The following is a 17,373-nucleotide window of genomic DNA, read 5'->3' on the forward strand; positions in this document are numbered from 1 at the left end:
CCTTTTAGTCGCCTCTTACGACAGGCAAGAAGACCTTGGGCCTATTCTAACACCTGGACCCGCAGGGGGGGGGGGGGGGCACCAAGGAGCTCACACTCTGTAAATGGGGCATTATAGGATTCACTGCAGCGTATAGTGAATGAGAGGACATTCCCTTCCAGCTGCTGTCTGAGTGTGCAAAAGGCTGGGGGGGTAATTCTCCAACACAGAGGCTCGAGTAAAGTGCTCGGTGATTGCGTCGGTACATAACTTGCCATTCATGGTAACACGGGGGACAGCTGTTGAGGCCTGGTAGCCGAAAAGACATTTGATCTTTGCCCAGACTTGGGAAGGTGATGTGTGGCACTCAATGGTGGAGACATATCTCTCCCAACATTCCTTCTTCCATTGTTTGATAAGGTAAGGTAGCGAACATAGGCACATAGCCGTTTAAAGGCTATGAGGTGCTCCAGGGTAGGGTGCCACTTATGCCGCTGTAGAGCTCGCCGACGCTTCTTAATTGCTTCAGCGACTTCCGGTGACCACCAAGGGACTGCCTTATGCCTCGGGCACCCTACGAGGGATCGTGTTTTCTGCTGCAGAAACAATTGTTATATTCACATGCTCAACCATCACATCGATGTTACCTTGTGGGGGAGATTCAGTGGTGACATCAGAGATGAAAGTTCCCCAGTCCATCTTGTTAAAAGCCCATCTGGGCAGGTGTCCGTGTGCCTGACACTGGGGCAGTGATAGAAAGATGGGGAAGTGGTCTCTATCACACAAGTCGTCATGTGCTCTCCAGTGAACAGATGGGAGAAGTCCTGGGCTGCAAATTGATAGATCAACAGCTGAGTAACTCCCATGAGCAACACTGAAATGTGTGCCCCCCCCCCCCCCCCAGTATTTAAGAGGCAGAGGTTGAATTGCGACAATAAAGTTTCAACATCTCTGCCTCGGCCAGTAAGCATGGTACCACCCCACAACAGGTTATGTGCATTAAGATCTCCCAGAAGTAGGAAAGGTTTAGGGAGTTGTTCAGCCAGTGCAGCTAATACATTCAGGGGTACTGCACCATCTGGAGGAATGTATACATTGCAGACAGTTATTTCCTGCGTTCTCCTTATTCTGACAGCCACAGCTTCAAGAGGGGTTTGAAGGGGCACATGTTCACTACTGACCGAGTTTAGGATATAAACGCAAACTCCAACTGACACTCAATTATAGTCGCTACGGTTCCTGTAATATTCCTTATAGCCGTGGAGGGCAGGGGTCCACACTGCTGGGAACCAGGTTTCCTGGAGGGCAATTCAGATAGCAGGTGTAAAGCGTAACAGTTGCCGTAGCTCAGCCAGGCGGTGTAAAAAACTGCCGCAATTCCACTGTAGGATGGCATCGTGAGACTGGGAAGGCATGGAACATTAATGAGGCAGTTTACGCCTCAGAGTCACCTGCTGCCACCGATTTATTGCCTGAGCAGTCTATACCCATTGTGTCTGAGGGTCTGGCGAGATCTAGGTCCTCAGCGGACACCAAAATCTCCACCCCATCCTCAGCGCAGACCTTGTAGGTAGCGGTGGTGTGGGTGCCAGTGCAATTTCCTTGGTCTTAGGGGTTTTCTGTTTGGATTTCTCTTGCTGATCCTTGGGTTTCCCTGGCTTGGAGGACTTCACTGGCTCAGTCTCCGGGCCTGAGGATGAGTGTGAAACCCTACAACCAGCTGCTTTTGGGCTCTTTAGCCACTGGCGGGTGTTGTCTTTCCCAGTAGAAGAAACCTGGGAAAGGAGTGACCCAAGAGACCCCTTTCTAGCGAGAGAATCCAAAGAAGACTTACGCTTCTCTGGCTTAGAATTTGGGATGGACGTCCCCGATGGTTGAGGGGGTGTTGCTCCCGAAGTAGGTGATGCAGGAGCAACAGGGAGGGAAATGCCCCCCACCATCAAGGGGGCATGTGTAGTCTTCCGGCTCTGAGAGGTGACCTGGGTTGACGAAGCTGATGGTGCCAGAACTGTTGTAGCAGCGGGGAATGACAATGTCATACGCAGAGGATGCAGGTGTTCAAATTTTCTCTTAGCCTCAGCGTAGGTCAGTCTGTCCAGGGTCTTGTACTCCATGATTTTCCTTTCTTTCTGAAGAATCCTGCAGTCAGGCAAACAAGGTGAATGGTGCTCTCCGCAGTTGACACAGATGGGAGGCGGGGCACATGGAGTATTGGGATGTGATGGGCGTCCGCAATCTCGGCATGTGACGCTAGAAGTACAGCGGGAAGGCATATGGCCGAACTTCCAGCACTTAAAACACCACATCGGGGGAGGGATATAGAGCTTTACATTACACTGGTAGACCATCACCTTGACCTTCTTGGGCCATGCATCACCCTCAAAGGCCAAGATGAAGGCACCGGTGAGAACTTGATTGTCCTTCGGACCCCAGTGGACATGCTGGACAAAATGTATACCTCGCCGCTCTAAATTGGCGCGCAGCTCACTATCAGATTGCAAAAGAAGGTCTCTGTGAAATATGATACCCTGAACCATATTTAAGCTCTTATGGGGCGTGTTGGTTACAGAAACATCCCTCAGCTTGTCACAAGTGAGTAACTCCCGTGACTGGACAGAGAATGCTGTTTTCATCAAGACTGACCCAGATTTCATTTTGGACAAGCCCTCCACCTCCCCAAACTTGTCCTCTAAATGCTCAACAAAAAACTGAGGCTTCATCATCATGAAAGATACCCCATCAGCTCAGTAACATACAAGGTACCGGGGCGAATAAGATCCACTGAAATCCTTAGCCTGACGTTCCTCCCATGGTGTGGCCAGGGAGGGGAATGATTTGGGGTCGTACTTCTGTGCGTTAAATTGAGCTGGTGATCGCTTAGAGATTGCTGGTGTTTCACCACCAGCAAGAGATAATGGACTATGCTTCATTGCATGTCATCCGCCCTGATGGCACCCACTCCGACCAGGGGCCCTCCCCACGGCCGCCACCCAGTCGCAGTAAAGGCCACCTGGCAGGATTGCCATTGGCGGGAGTCCCGATGCCCCAGGGGGATGGGAATCTATCCCTTGGCATATGTGGGGAGTTAATGGCGCAGGCATCAGCAGAGCAATCCCTTTTGGTCAGGAGGCTACAACCAACAGGGTTCATGGCGGCCCCACCACAACAGACTGGCTACCGTGCTGGATATCAGGTGCAAAGAAGTCCACGGTTATCGACGGCGCGGACATCAACACTGCATAGTGCATGGTGGAAAATGCACCCAGGAAGGTGTCCTCGTCCAAGAGATGGAGAATGGGCAGGACAATGAGAAAGTGGGCTAAAGATCTCAATGCACAATGGACACGATGCACCTTGTAAGGTGCCCTTCCACAACTGGCTCACTCTTGAGGAAAATTTTTAAGGTCAAACCCTACAGGGACCATCACAAGGCCGAAACTTGTGAAACTCCTTTTAGTCGCCTCATATGACAGGCAGGAATACCTCAGGCCTATTCTAACCCCCGGACCCGCAGGGGGTTACGGCGAGTATGTGTGACTTCACATTCCTATGCAGTCCAACCTCAGGCCACTATCACATGCAAATGCCCCACAAATCTCATTGCAACTCTAATCATTTACATACCCACCAATGATGCATGTATGTACTAACATCTGACCATCTCAGGCAGTGTAAATGGTTTGCAAGTATCACCAGAAAAATCATTTGTGGCAATGTTCTCTAGCCACAGGGTGACAACCTCATATAATCACGCTTACCCCATACCACTTCTCATGAAGTATGTAAATGTATGTAAACTCTGTCCATGGGCCTTGGTGGGATTATCGGTACCAACTGATTCCAAATGCATCATTGAATGTGCTATGGATTGGTATGGGGTCAGCACAATACTCTCCCAGCCGCTGTCAGTATTCGTGACTTGGAGCCGCTACTACTTGGTCAAGCGGCTCCACAGCTGATCTCATGAGGCTGAATGCACCCCAGTTCAGCACTCACACAAAGGAAGAATCTCTGGCAGTACTGGGAAATGAACACTGATACCCTGCATGGCAGTCAGCTGCACTAACCACTTAGCTATGGAGGCACACTCTCCATCTATATAAACAATTTGGGAGACAATCTAAGCAGCCATCTTAGGTTGTTTGCGGATGACGCAGTCATTTATTGACTAATAAAGTCACGAGAAGATCAAAACAAGTTGCACAACGATTTAGAAAAGATACCTGAATGGTGTGAAAATTGGCAGTTGACCCTGAATAACGAAAAGTGTGAGGCCGTCCACATGAGTGCTAAAAGGAATTTGTTGAACTTCAGTTACATGATAAATCAGTCTAATCTAAAAGCTGTAAATTCAACTAAATACCTAGGTATTACAATTACAAACAACTTAAACTGGAAGGAACACACAGAAAATGTTGTGGGGAAGGCTAACCAAAGACTGTGTTTTATTGGCAGGACACATAGAAAATGTAACAGATCTACTAAGGAGACTGCCTACACTACACTTGTCCATCCTCTTTCAAAATACTGCTGCGCAATGTGGGATCCTTACCAGATAGGACTGACGGAGTACATCAAAAAAGTTCAAAGAAGGGCAGCACATTTTGTATTACTGCATAATATGGGAGAGAGTGTCACAGAAATGATACAGCACTTGGGCTGGACATCATTAAAAGAATGGCTTTTTCGTTGCGACGGAATATTCTCAAAATTCCAATCACCAACTTTCTCCTCCGAATGCGAAAATATTTTGTTGACATTGACCTACATTGGGAGAAACGATCACTACAATAAAATAAGGGAAATCAGAGCTCGTATGGAAAGATATAGGTGTTCATTCTTTCTGCACGCTATACGAGATTGGAATAATAGAGAATTGTGAAGGTGATTCGATGAACCCTCTGCCAGGCACTTAAATGTGATTTGCAGAGTATCCATGTACATGTAGATAGAAGTAAGTTGTGAAATATCTGGGACTCTTCATCAAGTAAAGATTAACAGTCACTTTCTAAATGTGGTTCATAAACTCAGTTCACACATCTCAAAAGATGTATGCAGTATACGCAACAATCAGTACCACAAGCAATCAATTCAACTTCTTTCAGGGAAATCTGAAAATATTAACTACCTTAAAAGTAATAATTCTTATGGGGCTGATAACACTTTGGCCAAAATATTGAAAGAAGGTTATTCTGATACAGTTACTATACTCAGCCACATATTTAACCCATTCCTTTCAAGAGATACCTTTTCAGAGAGTCTCCAGTATGCCATTGTTCAATCTCTCCCGGTGGCATATGCCATCAATGGATCAAAATTGATGTTGTCTTTCTAGGTGTACTAGTTTTTTCTGACAGTGTATTATTAAAGTAAATGGCCTCTCGCTTAAAAAGGGGAGGGGGGGGGGATGGCAGTTCATTCAACTCTGTACAAAGAATAATAATAATAATAATAATAATTAGCAATACTTGAAACTAGTTGTTCAATATTTTTGGGGGAGCATACAGATCAGAACTTTAATTGGAAATATTACAAATCTTCTCAAACGACTGACTTCAGCAACATTTGCTCTACATGTAATTGCAGATTTTGGTGATGAAAAGAATCAAAAATTATTTTACGTAGCATTCCTTAATGCCATACAGAATAATTTTCTGGTGCAATTCCATGCATAGAGACAAAGCATTCATTGCAGAGATATGTGATAAAGATAATATCTGGTCTCCATGCTATTCATAAACATAAAATTACTCTTATACGAAAAGGAGCAAAGTATACAGCTGGGAAAAAAAAAGTTTTTGGAACAAGTTGAAATCATTTCTGCTTGACAACTCCATCTACTTCATAGATGTATTTCTGAGTAGCTAGTATGTATGTAGTTGGGTTACATCTATCTAATTTGTTTGTACATAAAGATAAAAACAGAAAATCCAGTTATGTAAATGACCAGTTTGTGGCAATGTTTTCACAGAGAAATTATATCTCAAGGTTACATTCTGCATCATGGCGAGTACATGCAGACAGGATCCATGGAATATGCAAAACTTACGAAATATTTTTGTCCTCCTCTGAAGACTAGTGATCAGTGTATCTGAATGTAATGTGATGGACCCAGGCTCTATTTTCAATACTATTACAGATTTTTCTTGTTGGCAAGAACAGACCAGTGTGCAAATGAACTCTGTGAGGGCAATTGTGAAGCTGCTAGAGAGGTAGTGGCTCCATTGTTCAAAAAGCAGACAATACAGCTGGAGTTATGTTGTGCTAAACACATGCACCTCCATATTGAATATTGAATTCAAATGGTGCCACAGACAGTGGAGGACAAAGCAACCATTCGGAGCCTTCTGGTCTGATGGTGGAGGGTGTTTTTTTTTTTTTTTTTTTTTTTTTTTTTTTTTTTTTTTTTTTTTTTTTTTTTTTTTTTTTTTTTTTTTGGAACTAGTGTGGCTCTCAGAGAAATTTCAATGTGTGCACCTATATGTATTTATATACAAGTAGGCCTAAGAAAGAAAAACATACTGAAATAAATATCATGCAGTAACAATAAAGTGAAATATTATTATTCTAAACAGCATCCCAAGCTCACCTCAAGTACGCAAGAGACTAATTAACCAACATTAAATACCTGAGCTTTTTAAATAACCATTAAGAAAATGTGTGTGTCTCAACTTTTGCGTTTAGTGCTAATTACTGAACCTGCAGGACTATGATGCATTATTTAGCAATCTATTCAACCCAGAAATATAATTACTATGATTGACAGGTAAATACTAATTATATACAGCTGAAAATGGCATATTCTGGAAGTAAAACTAAACAAGAATTCAAAGAATTTTTCCACAATAACTATAAATGGTATCCATCTGCCCAATAGGCCTATGTTGCTTGACTGTAAAAGTGGTACCCCTCTTTAAATCGTGGCTATGGTGACAGACTGAACTGTAGCATAACCCCGAGGTCCCGTTTAGGTTAGACGATGCATATTACATAAATGTCATATACAAACTATGAAATATGCAAGGGTGGCTACTATGTAACTTTATCCAACATATTATGGGTGGGAGCACTCATTGCAAATGAATTAAATTTTCATTGTTGTTTTTATCTAAGTGCAAGAGGTCTGTCATTTTTGTAAGTAACATTGAGAAATGTGAGCAATGCAGATGATTGTTTTCAATCAATCTAGAACTTAGAGATTTACATAGTTTACAGTAGCCTAACTGACTGGTCACCAAACAAGTACACTGACATTCTTCGTAGCCATTTGAACTGGGATAAAGGGAACATACATCACCAACACGCGATGATAAACGAAACATTTACAATCAAATCGTTGGCGTACATTTACTTGAACCGTCATGGTCGTTTCTCGTTTGATCTGGTGAAGGTGGTGTAGATGCTGGAGTCTGAGAATCTTCAGATTGTTCTCCTTGAAGTGATATCGCGCCACCTCCCGCAACATGCATGAGCTCGAGGACAAACCTGGTGAACTCTGCAAATTTAAATGTCATCTTAATAGCGTGAAATACCTTGACAACAAGCAAAGTTTTTACTTGAACTGTGATGGAAGCAGTGAACTGAAGCTTCCAGGTACGAATGTAAAATAAGAATGAAATCTATAAAATTATAATCGAATGCTATTACATTGAAACGTCGACAAAGCAAATCGAACATAACTGTAACTAATGAGCAGCCTACATACGATGACAGCTACTTCGTAAACAAAGAAAGGTACAAACGCAACTCACATTTCCTTCAGAAAGGAGGCTCAGTTGACTCCATGATCAATATAAAACTTCTAGTAAACTAAATCTATTAAAGAAAATATCACTGTATATCACAGACACAACAAATTGCACATTTATCACGTTCAGGTGCTCTTTACGCTTCTCTGTTGACAGTTACACATATCGCAGGGATCCCATAACAACTCTCTGCATTGCATTGCATTTGTTATTTTTTTGCGCATGCGTCTTGCGCAAAATCAAAATAATTCGTATTTTGATCTCTGAACGAACTTCACTTGTCTAAGCTAAAGATTAACTCTGGTTCCACCCGTAAAACAAATCGGGAAGCAGAGAGAGTGATTTCGTTTATACAGTGAGTTCGCTAGTGTTTATTGTGTTTGATAAACCGGCGTCGCCGGTTTCGAGTGTTACGAAGCAAGTGTAGTTTCGTACTATTGCAACGGGGATATGGTCTTCAGAACAAATAACAGGCTCACACATGTATGCAGCGAATGTTTTTGTTGACCAGTACTACCAGACTGTTATAAACTGCCATGTGGTTTGCTGCATATAACAGGTTTGTAAGAATTAGGTATGAGCAAGTTGTTTCGTTTAGAATGCTACACATCATATCCTGATGTACTTGTTGGGTACCGAAAACTGTAATTAAGCTCGTAAGATACAGTGGCATATGCTGTTTGTTCTTAGTCTTATGTGGGACTAACACATTGTACCTGGACTTCATAATTTATGGTAGTAGCCTGGAAAATTGTAGGAGTGCATATTTATGAGTTCCTAGTTCCCCCCCCCCCCCCCCCCCCCCCCCTTTTCTGACGTGGAGATTCCAGTTTTATCACTACATTTCGGGAAATCGTATCCACCTATTAATTCAGTATGCTATGTAGGACAGATATAACAATACTGCTTAACTTCAGAGTATTACGTTAGGCCCTAAAGCGTGGCAGTTTGTTTTGTGTGTGGCGAGATTAAGAAGCTCCTTGTAACGCAGTTTGTTGTAATTAATGGGTGTGTTTGTAATTGTACATGGCAGTATGCTGTACGGCTTACTTTAATTAATGTGGTCTGTTAAGAAGTCAATAAATATGCATGAAGTACATGATAAATAAATCTAGAAATATAGCATATAAATTTATTTTAAATGTGTTTTCTGGGAACATGAATGACACGTGTGATAGGCCTATGTATTTACAGAACCTCCCTTTCACCTGTTTGTTCTATTTTATTTAGTATTTAATAGCTCTGCTTTAAATTTTCTGAAATTCAGTAATAATGATAGAACAGGGAAAAACTGAGAATGTTTTTTATATTACTCAGAACTGACTTTATTTATTTCAAATAGGTTCCTGTAATACCATAAAGCATAGATTAAGTAGCAACTTCTTTGTTCTGCTTTGTCTGCACTCTCCCCCCCCCCCCCCCCCCCCCACTGCCCCCACCCCCTCCCCTACATATAAAGTGAATCGTAAGATTGACAGTAGATGGAGAAGAGGTGGACCTACTTCGACACTAAAATTGAAAAGAAATATCTAAGCCAGTATGTTTTCCTTGAGACACCATGTGTATTTTTACCATATTCTACTAGAGGTCATTGACAGTATTTTGGACAAGATATGTGTAGGCCTATTTCAGTTTTCAATAAACTAGTGATTGTGGCATATGAAATAAAAGATACTCTTCCAGAAAGTTGTGTAACAGGAAACATGAAAATCTTAAAATTCCTGATAGGCACACAACATTAATTTCTTTTTCTTCCCAGAGCAAGAGGAAAATATTTTCCAAAGTTGGTACTGTTGATAATGGCATCTAGCATCTGTGAATCATATCTGGCAATATTGCCCAAATCATTTGAAATGGCTGTCAACAGTCCATTTGGACATGCAGTTCTGTTCACTTATCTAACAATCTATGATGATTTTTCTGTGCTGAAGCTGTGAAACAGTTCCTTCTGGACTGAGAATTTCGAAGCTCTAATTTCATAATCCAGTGAATCTATCTAAACAGTTAAGTTTTATCTGATAATGCTTGTTTCTGAAATGTGGGGTATAGCATTTTGTTAGAGATGTGACAAGTCTATTCTTCCTCAAAAAGATTGGCTAAACTTAGTAACCATGTCTCATACAGCTGGGATTGTAAGCTGGCAAAATTGGAGGAAGATGCTAGCATGTCAAGAAGAAAAATGTTGAAAAGCGAAGCAGTAACAGAGAGGCAGAAAGTAACACCAAAAGAAGAAAGTAGTGCAACATTGGAATAGCTATGCAAAGGACCTGCAGAAAGGAAAGATTGTCATCAAGAGCAGGAAAATATTGAAAAGCCACAAGAAGACATTTAAAAGAAATTTCCTAGCAGATTAGAACTGTGTGCCAGACAGAGACTTGAACTCTGAAACTTTGACTTTCATTGAGCTATCTGAGCATGACTGATGACCTGTCCTCACAGCTTTACTTCTGCAGTACCTCATCTTCTACCTTCCCAACTTGACAGATGTTCTCCTGTGAATTTTGCAGGACTAATGCTCCTGGAAGAAAGGACATTGCAGAGAGTGGTGTAGCCACAACCTGTGGTATGTTTCCAGAATGAAATTTTCACTTTGCAGTGGAGTGGGTACTGATGTGAAGCTTCCTGGAACATTAAAACTGTGTGCTGGACCAAGACTTGGAAGGCAGGAAATGACGTCCTGGAAGAAGTAAAGCTGTGAGGACGGGTCATGAGTCTTGCGTGGGTAGCTCAGTAAAGCACTTGCACACAAAAGGCAATGGTCTAGAGTTCGAGTCTAGGTCTGGCCCACAGTTTTAATTTGCCCGGAAGTTTATCCTGACAGTGTGCATTCCACTGCAGAGTGGAAATTTCATTCTGGAACACAAATGTTGATAATATTTTTCCTCAAACGCTGGGAAAAGTCTGCAGAGCCAAGAAAGCACTGCCAGTCACCCAATAAATAGGCAATGGTACTGCAGCAAATTTACTGCTGCTCATAAAAAAAGACATGGTTGTTGCTAAAACATCATGCAAGGAGAGATTTGATACCATTGTACATGACATCTGAGGTGTGATTCAAGGCTTTCTGTGTCCATGATATTAGAAATTATCAATTCTTGGTGTGATGTAGACTACATAGTGTGTCAGTTGTTACACCAAATCTAGATGACTGATGAGGTTAATTTTCTAGAAACTTAACAATGCCACCTTCATGTGGCCAGATGAAAATGGTTAATATGTTCTGACTGATGATCCCAACATAGTGTCTGTTTTACCTGAGCCAACACTTGGCGGGAGGAGTGAACTGATTTTTGCTGGGATGTTACGGGTACAGTGTGCATTCTGTAGCTGGTAGAAATATACTGTTGCTTTGTTTGATATTTGTCTGTTTATGTCTGCAATGTTAGTGAGTAATTGTGGACCTCACTCCAAAATCTTTTTGTGAATTGTGGGCTTGTCTAATAAGGTCATAGAATAAATAAGCCTTTACTCTTATTTTGTAGAGTTCTTGCGTGGTATGTGACAATCAAATTTTAAGCTCTATAGCAATTAAATATCTTATGCACAAAGTCTCACATGTGTAATATGCACTAGCATCTATAATAATATGTAACAAGTAGTAAAAGTATGGAAATAAAGTCTTATTACCATAGAATCATAATGAATGGTCTGGCCACCAGTCATCAGACTTGTAACAAAAGTTCAAAAGATTTTCTCAAATTACTGAAATGATTTTTTTCCACATTTTTTCTCTGTCATGTACATAACAGATGTAAAGTAATTTATTTTATATAAAAAAATATTGTAACCTCTCATTGGTGGGTACCATCATCATCAGCACTACTGCCATCATCATCATCATCATATGAGTAACCTATGGTTGTCCCATTTCTCACATCCTGTTTTTCATTTCTTCCGACCTTGCCCGTTTCCTCCTTGTAGTCCTTGGGCATCCTTCAAGATCTCTTGGCTCCAGCTCCTGTTAGGTCATCCACACTTTCTTCTCTCTGCTGTGGTCCACTGTTTTTAGGCATTTCATCTTTAGGGTGTTTATTACTGATTTATTGACACCCATAGCCCCTCTTATGTTGAAATTTTGTACACGATCCAGCCTGGAACTACTTGAGATAATTCATTAGCAATCTCGGGTTCATTATTCTCAAATATATGTGTGATTATTATTCTTTATTACTGTGTCTTTTTCACAGAGGACGTAGTGGTGATGTTGAATCATAAGCAGTCTGAGTGGTGGGGGTAAGGAGGAGGCTGGGGTGGGGAGGGAGATAGATAGTGTGGTAGGGGTGGGGGATGGTAAAGTCCTGCTTGTGGGAGCATACAGGGACAATGATGATGCAGGGAAGGGCAGCTAAATGCAATCGGCAGGTTAGATGTTGCTGGAGGGGTGGGGGGGGGGGGGTGGAAGGGAAGGGAGTGGAAATGGGGAAAAAAAGTAAAACAACTGTGGGTGCGTAAGTGGAAAAGTGGAAGAAAAGGCTGTGTAGTGCTGAAGTGGGAGCAGGTAAGGGGATAGGAGGGTGAAGGGCAGTAACTAACATCAGTTGAGGCCAGGAGGGTTATGAGAACAATGTTATATTGCAAGGAGAGTTCCCACCTGTGCAGTTCAGGAAAGCTGGTGTTGGTAAGAAAGATCCAGATAGTGCAGGCTGTGAAGCAGTCATTGAAGTGAATGACATTGTGTTGGTCAGTGTGTTCAGTAACAGGGTGGTCCATAGATTGTATTGGCCATTAGTGTGAACAGGCAGCTTGTTGGTTGTCACACCCGTGTAGCATGCAGGACAGTGGTTGCAGCTTAGTGTGTAGATTGCATAACTGCTTTCACAGGTAGCCTTGCCTTTTTTTGATGAGATAGGTGATGCTTGTGGCTAGACCTGAGTATGGTGGGAGGATGTGTGGGACAGATCTTGTATCTAGGTCTGTTATGGATATGCGCCATGAGGCAAGGGAATGGGAGTAGGGACGGACATTGGAATGCCGCTGTGAGAAGGGTGGGTAGGTTAATGGGTATGAAGAGAGGTAGTCAAAACTGTGGCAGATAATGTGATTCAGGTCTTCCACTTCTGGGTGATAGTGAGTCATGAAGGAAATGCTCCTTGTGCCCAGAGGTGTGACTTCAGGGGGGGGGGGGGGAGGGGAGACTGAAATGTTATGGCATGGGACATCTGTTGCTGTACAAAGTTGGAAGTGTAATTTCAGTCTATGAAGGTCTCAGTGATACCTTTGGTATATTTGGAGAGCAACTGCTCATCACTGTAGATGTGATGACCCTAACCCACCTTGCTTCAACCTTTCGTGGCCATTGTCCTTCACCCACCTGTCCCCTTCTGTGTTCCCACTCCAGCACTACAGAGCCTTCTATTCCACCACCAATGCTCCTGCTGTCATTTTACTTTGCTCCCTTTCTGTCTCCCCCCCCACCCCCCACCCCTGGTCTAACCTCCCAAGTGCACCTATCTGCCCTTCCCTGTCCCCATCCCATCCCTGTGTGCTCCATGCTCCCACAAACAACACTTAACCATCACCTACCCCTACCCCTGTCCCTACCCCTACCTCCACCCCTACACTGCTCTCCCTCCCCACCCCAGCCACCTCCTTATACCCACCACCCAGACTGTTTCTCCCATCATCCATAGTTGCTCACAGTCTGGTCCCAGCAGCCAGAGACAGTGGTCATGTTTTTGTGTGTGTGTGTGTGTGTGTGTGTGTGCGTGTGTGTGTGTGTGTGTGTGTGTGTGTGTGTGTGTGTGTGTGTTTTGTCTACCATAGGAGAAGGCATTTTGGCTAAAAGCTTGCTTGTTGAGCAGTCTTTTTGTTGTGCTTGTCTTTGTCTCAATATCTCCTCTGTATGGTGATTATTATTATTAATAATAATAATATTGCTACCATCATTATTAGTGAAAACTGCCTTAAGGAATAAGTATTTCCTTAAGTCAAATGTCATACAGTAAAAATGTTTTTACTTTACCTTTCATACTTTCTTTGCCAGTGCTTAAGAGTCTAAGCTTATCAGAATTTTGAATATTTGTTTGTGTCTTATGGCTGAAGGAACAGTGAGAACGAAGTTGAAAGGCATATGAACCACAGTAAAGTGTGGGGGCCAGAGTAAAGTAGTGAGAATTAAAAGGCTGATGAGAAAAAGGGAAGTGAGGTAAAGGAAACTGGGGGGGGGGGGGGGGGGGGGAGTAGTGGTTGAGGTGGATGAGAGAGAGTGATTGCTGAGGCCATGGGGTTATTGGACTAAATGATGTGTTGCAAGAACAGTTTATAGCTCTACAGGATCTGGCATTAGAGGGAAGGAGCAAGGCTGCATGGCTTAAAAGCAGTCATGCAAGTTGACCATGTTATGATTAGTATCATATTATTGAGGTTAAAGTTACACTCGGTAGCAGTTTGGCATTAGCCATGGCTGTGAGAAGATGCTTTCAACCGTCATGCCAACTTAAGGGGAGCTGGAACGAATCATCTCCTACATGTTAATTTTAGCAATTAGAAGGAACATTTTTTTCTAAAACCATTTAACATATTGCTCTGATATTTGGGCTATATGTTCAGTGAATATTTCTCTACAAAATTATAATGCCATGTTAAGAACTATTGATTGGTTTTTGTTTTACAATTTTTGTAAACAGATGCTTATTTTTTTCTCTAAAATTTTGCACTTTTTCTTCTATAACTCTTGAATTGTATAATATTTTTTTTGACAATTTGTTATAAAAATGAAACAAAAGAAGTAAACATTATTATATATAAATTTCATTGATATACTGTTAGCAGTTTTTGAGAAAATGTTCCTCAAAAGTGAAAATTTTCAAGTTACGGGAAATGGCTTCCAAAGTTTTTAAATACATTCCTGTGCCCTATATGATGGATTATCAGCATCCTCTTCTTTTTCCAGTGTTAGTTTCCTTTTCACTGGTCTTTTCTTCCCTTTTGCTACATGTTGTAGGCTTTTCACTCTTCTTCCTGTATGTCTTAGTCTTTCTTCATCAATTAGCACATTGTGCAAATGGTGTTGTGTCGTAGTTGGAAACCTAAACGTTTCGGCACATCACATTTGATAATGTTTCCATCATTGTGTGTTGCCACTGCATCATACACTCCAAATTGCAATGTTTTTATCTGTACAAACACTTTTTTGGAAATCCTAATCCAAATTAAATTATGTACACTTTCATTTGGATTTTGTGTTTTCCCATGTAAACACTTCTCCAATAAACTTGGCTGTGATAAATCTCTGAATATGGGCTTAATTACAGCATTTGGCAAACTGTTTTTATGGTCATATTCCTTTCCTGATTGGTACTTACACCATGAGTCATCACCTGTGGGACACAGTGCATGTTGTGGGTGCTCATTTGTTGATGCAGTATGAAAAAATAATGCCCAAACTGCTCTCCTCATGTGCCCAATGCTTCTTGTATTTTGCCTAATTGCACACCCATAATACCTCTGCAATCTATCAATTGCTTCATCTGTCAGTCTTCCTCTTCCTCCAAGGATCTTACCATCACTAAGCTTCTATGATCCTAATGTCTGCTTTAGTTTGTGCAAGCAAGCCCCCTTGCGCTTCTGCACAAGTCCAATGTACTCCTGTTTTTTAATGTGAATTTCATTGTCATAAGGTTTGAGTTCCTCTACAGCTTTATATCCCTTAGAATCACCATCTCCTAGATAGTTAGTGTATCGTACATTATACCACTCCTGTGATCTGGAAAAAATTGCTTTCACTCCCTCTACTTCCATCGCTCCACTCGTGTCATGAAAATTTGCTTCACAACTTTCACTATGTTCGTCCTTGGTATTGCCCTTACATCTACAATGTTTTGAGAGAATAGCAACATCAATTACTTTGCAACTGTCTCCACTGGTAGCTGTCACAACTCCATTTAGAGATTTATGACCTCTACATTGCCATGATCCATCCAAAGCAACAGTTAAATCTCTACAATTCCCATTGTCTGTCACAGCTTCTTCAACTGCTTTCTTCATTGTTGCTTGAGCAATATCTTCAGCAGAAGATCACACCAATTCATTATAAAATCCAAACTTAGTTGGTGGTTTTGGCGAGTTCACAATTCCAGGTAACATTGTCCCTGCAGCACTGCCCTTGCCAATGCAACGCAAACCATACACTGGCCTAACATTTACATCATACACCTTCATTCCACTATTACCACTATGAGGAATATTGTTAGAATTAGAAAACAAAACTTCTGCCGCACATTTGTTACACTTCAATAACATTTTACATGCCAAACCAATATGTGAAGTTACTTTCATTTCCAGTCCTCTTTCTTTGCAAACTTGGCATAATACATTATGTTTCAGAATATTAGAGTGCAAGGAAATGTTAATTATTTCATTCACATCATTACTGTCACTCTCATAGGTTTCAAATTTTTCTTTGCTGTCACAAAGTTTCTTGCTGGAAGAAGTTACATCACATTCATTTGGAATAGTCGGTGAAGCAGTCTGAGCAGCATCTCCCTTCGAAACAATGAAAGATTTCTTCTTCCACTCATTGTGCCTTTTCTTAAACACTCGATTGCTGAAACGGGGCATATTGATATCCACAAACCAAATATGTAAAACAGGTTTGAGCAAAATTCATCAATGCAAAATTGAACAGCTAAACAACACAAAGCAAACTCCACAAGTAAACACACATGGTATAGCGTTTAAGTTTACCGATATGAACAGTCACTTGTCACAGAGATAAAGCCATACAACATTGGAAAACAAAACCCTGTCTAATTCCGCAAAGATAGCCTGCTTGCAGCCAGCAAGCAGTGTCGTCAGAGGTGACACACCAAGTCGCTACAACTGTTTACGTGGTGCGTCAACTTTGCAACAATAAAAAACACACTTAGAATTCACTTAGAAGGGTGAAACTTAATTTGTTTTATTCAGAACTCTCCAAATAATTTGATAATGAAAAAACCAAAAAACGTTAATTTCGTCTTTTTCATCGTTCCGGCTCTCCTTAAACAGTGAAGCTATATTTTCAACAAAGTTGGTATATGATATGACTGACTTTATGGTGGGATACAATATACCAGGGTTCGCTATGGATTTTATATATGTTTGAGGGACAGATTTTGCATCTTTTCTACATGTGTATGATCTGTATGGCAAAGGATTGTGAGAAGGAATGGAATAATGATGAAGCTATATATTTTGTATTTTTGATGGGTACCAGAATACCACTTCAGTGGGGGGAGAATAAGTTTTGGGAACAATATTTTTTCCTCATTTCAGGGTGCAATGATTGATAGTCAAAGTACTGGGGGAGAATGTGGCCAGGCTGCTTGAGACAGCATTAGTTTTAGGTAATAAGAAGCATGCTCCTTTGGTTGTTGTTGGAGTATCAGGAGTACAGTACCATGTTTGTTGAGTGACGCCCTTGGCAAAATGAGGCATACAGAGAAAGGGAATGTTCATCATTGCAGGTTCATGCATGTGGCAAGACTGTACTGGGGAAACATTTTGGTATAGAAGGGACATAATTGATGACTGATATTAGTATTATATAAGAGATTTTTTGTGGAGAGAGCAGAGAAGTGGAAGTCAATATCCAGGATGGTGGTTTGCTGAGCTGAAGAGGTTCAAGAGCACTGCTTAAGTGAATAGCAGTTGCAGGCCATTATGT

At 41.6% G+C, this 17,373-nt stretch overlaps 1 protein-coding gene across 2 annotated transcripts in view; it reads right to left on the bottom strand.

Moving 5' to 3' along the window:
• Nucleotides 1-7,929, bottom strand: part of LOC124788258 — a 56,014-nt gene extending 48,085 nt beyond the window's left edge. Inside the window, exons 1-2 of one of the 2 annotated variants that reach the window (XM_047255460.1) lie at nt 7,731-7,929; nt 7,325-7,474 (exon numbers count right to left, since the gene is read on the bottom strand). In XM_047255460.1, the coding sequence (XP_047111416.1) occupies nt 7,325-7,448 (124 nt within the window). In that variant the 5' untranslated portion in view covers nt 7,449-7,474; nt 7,731-7,929. The remainder of the gene's footprint in view (nt 1-7,324; nt 7,475-7,730) is intronic. The other variant, XM_047255459.1, reaches the window with a different exon arrangement.
• Between the last annotated feature and the right edge of the window lie 9,444 nt (nt 7,930-17,373).

The sequence above is a fragment of the Schistocerca piceifrons genome, chromosome 3, assembly GCF_021461385.2.
Source record: "Schistocerca piceifrons isolate TAMUIC-IGC-003096 chromosome 3, iqSchPice1.1, whole genome shotgun sequence".
Lineage (NCBI taxonomy): Eukaryota > Metazoa > Arthropoda > Insecta > Orthoptera > Acrididae > Schistocerca > Schistocerca piceifrons.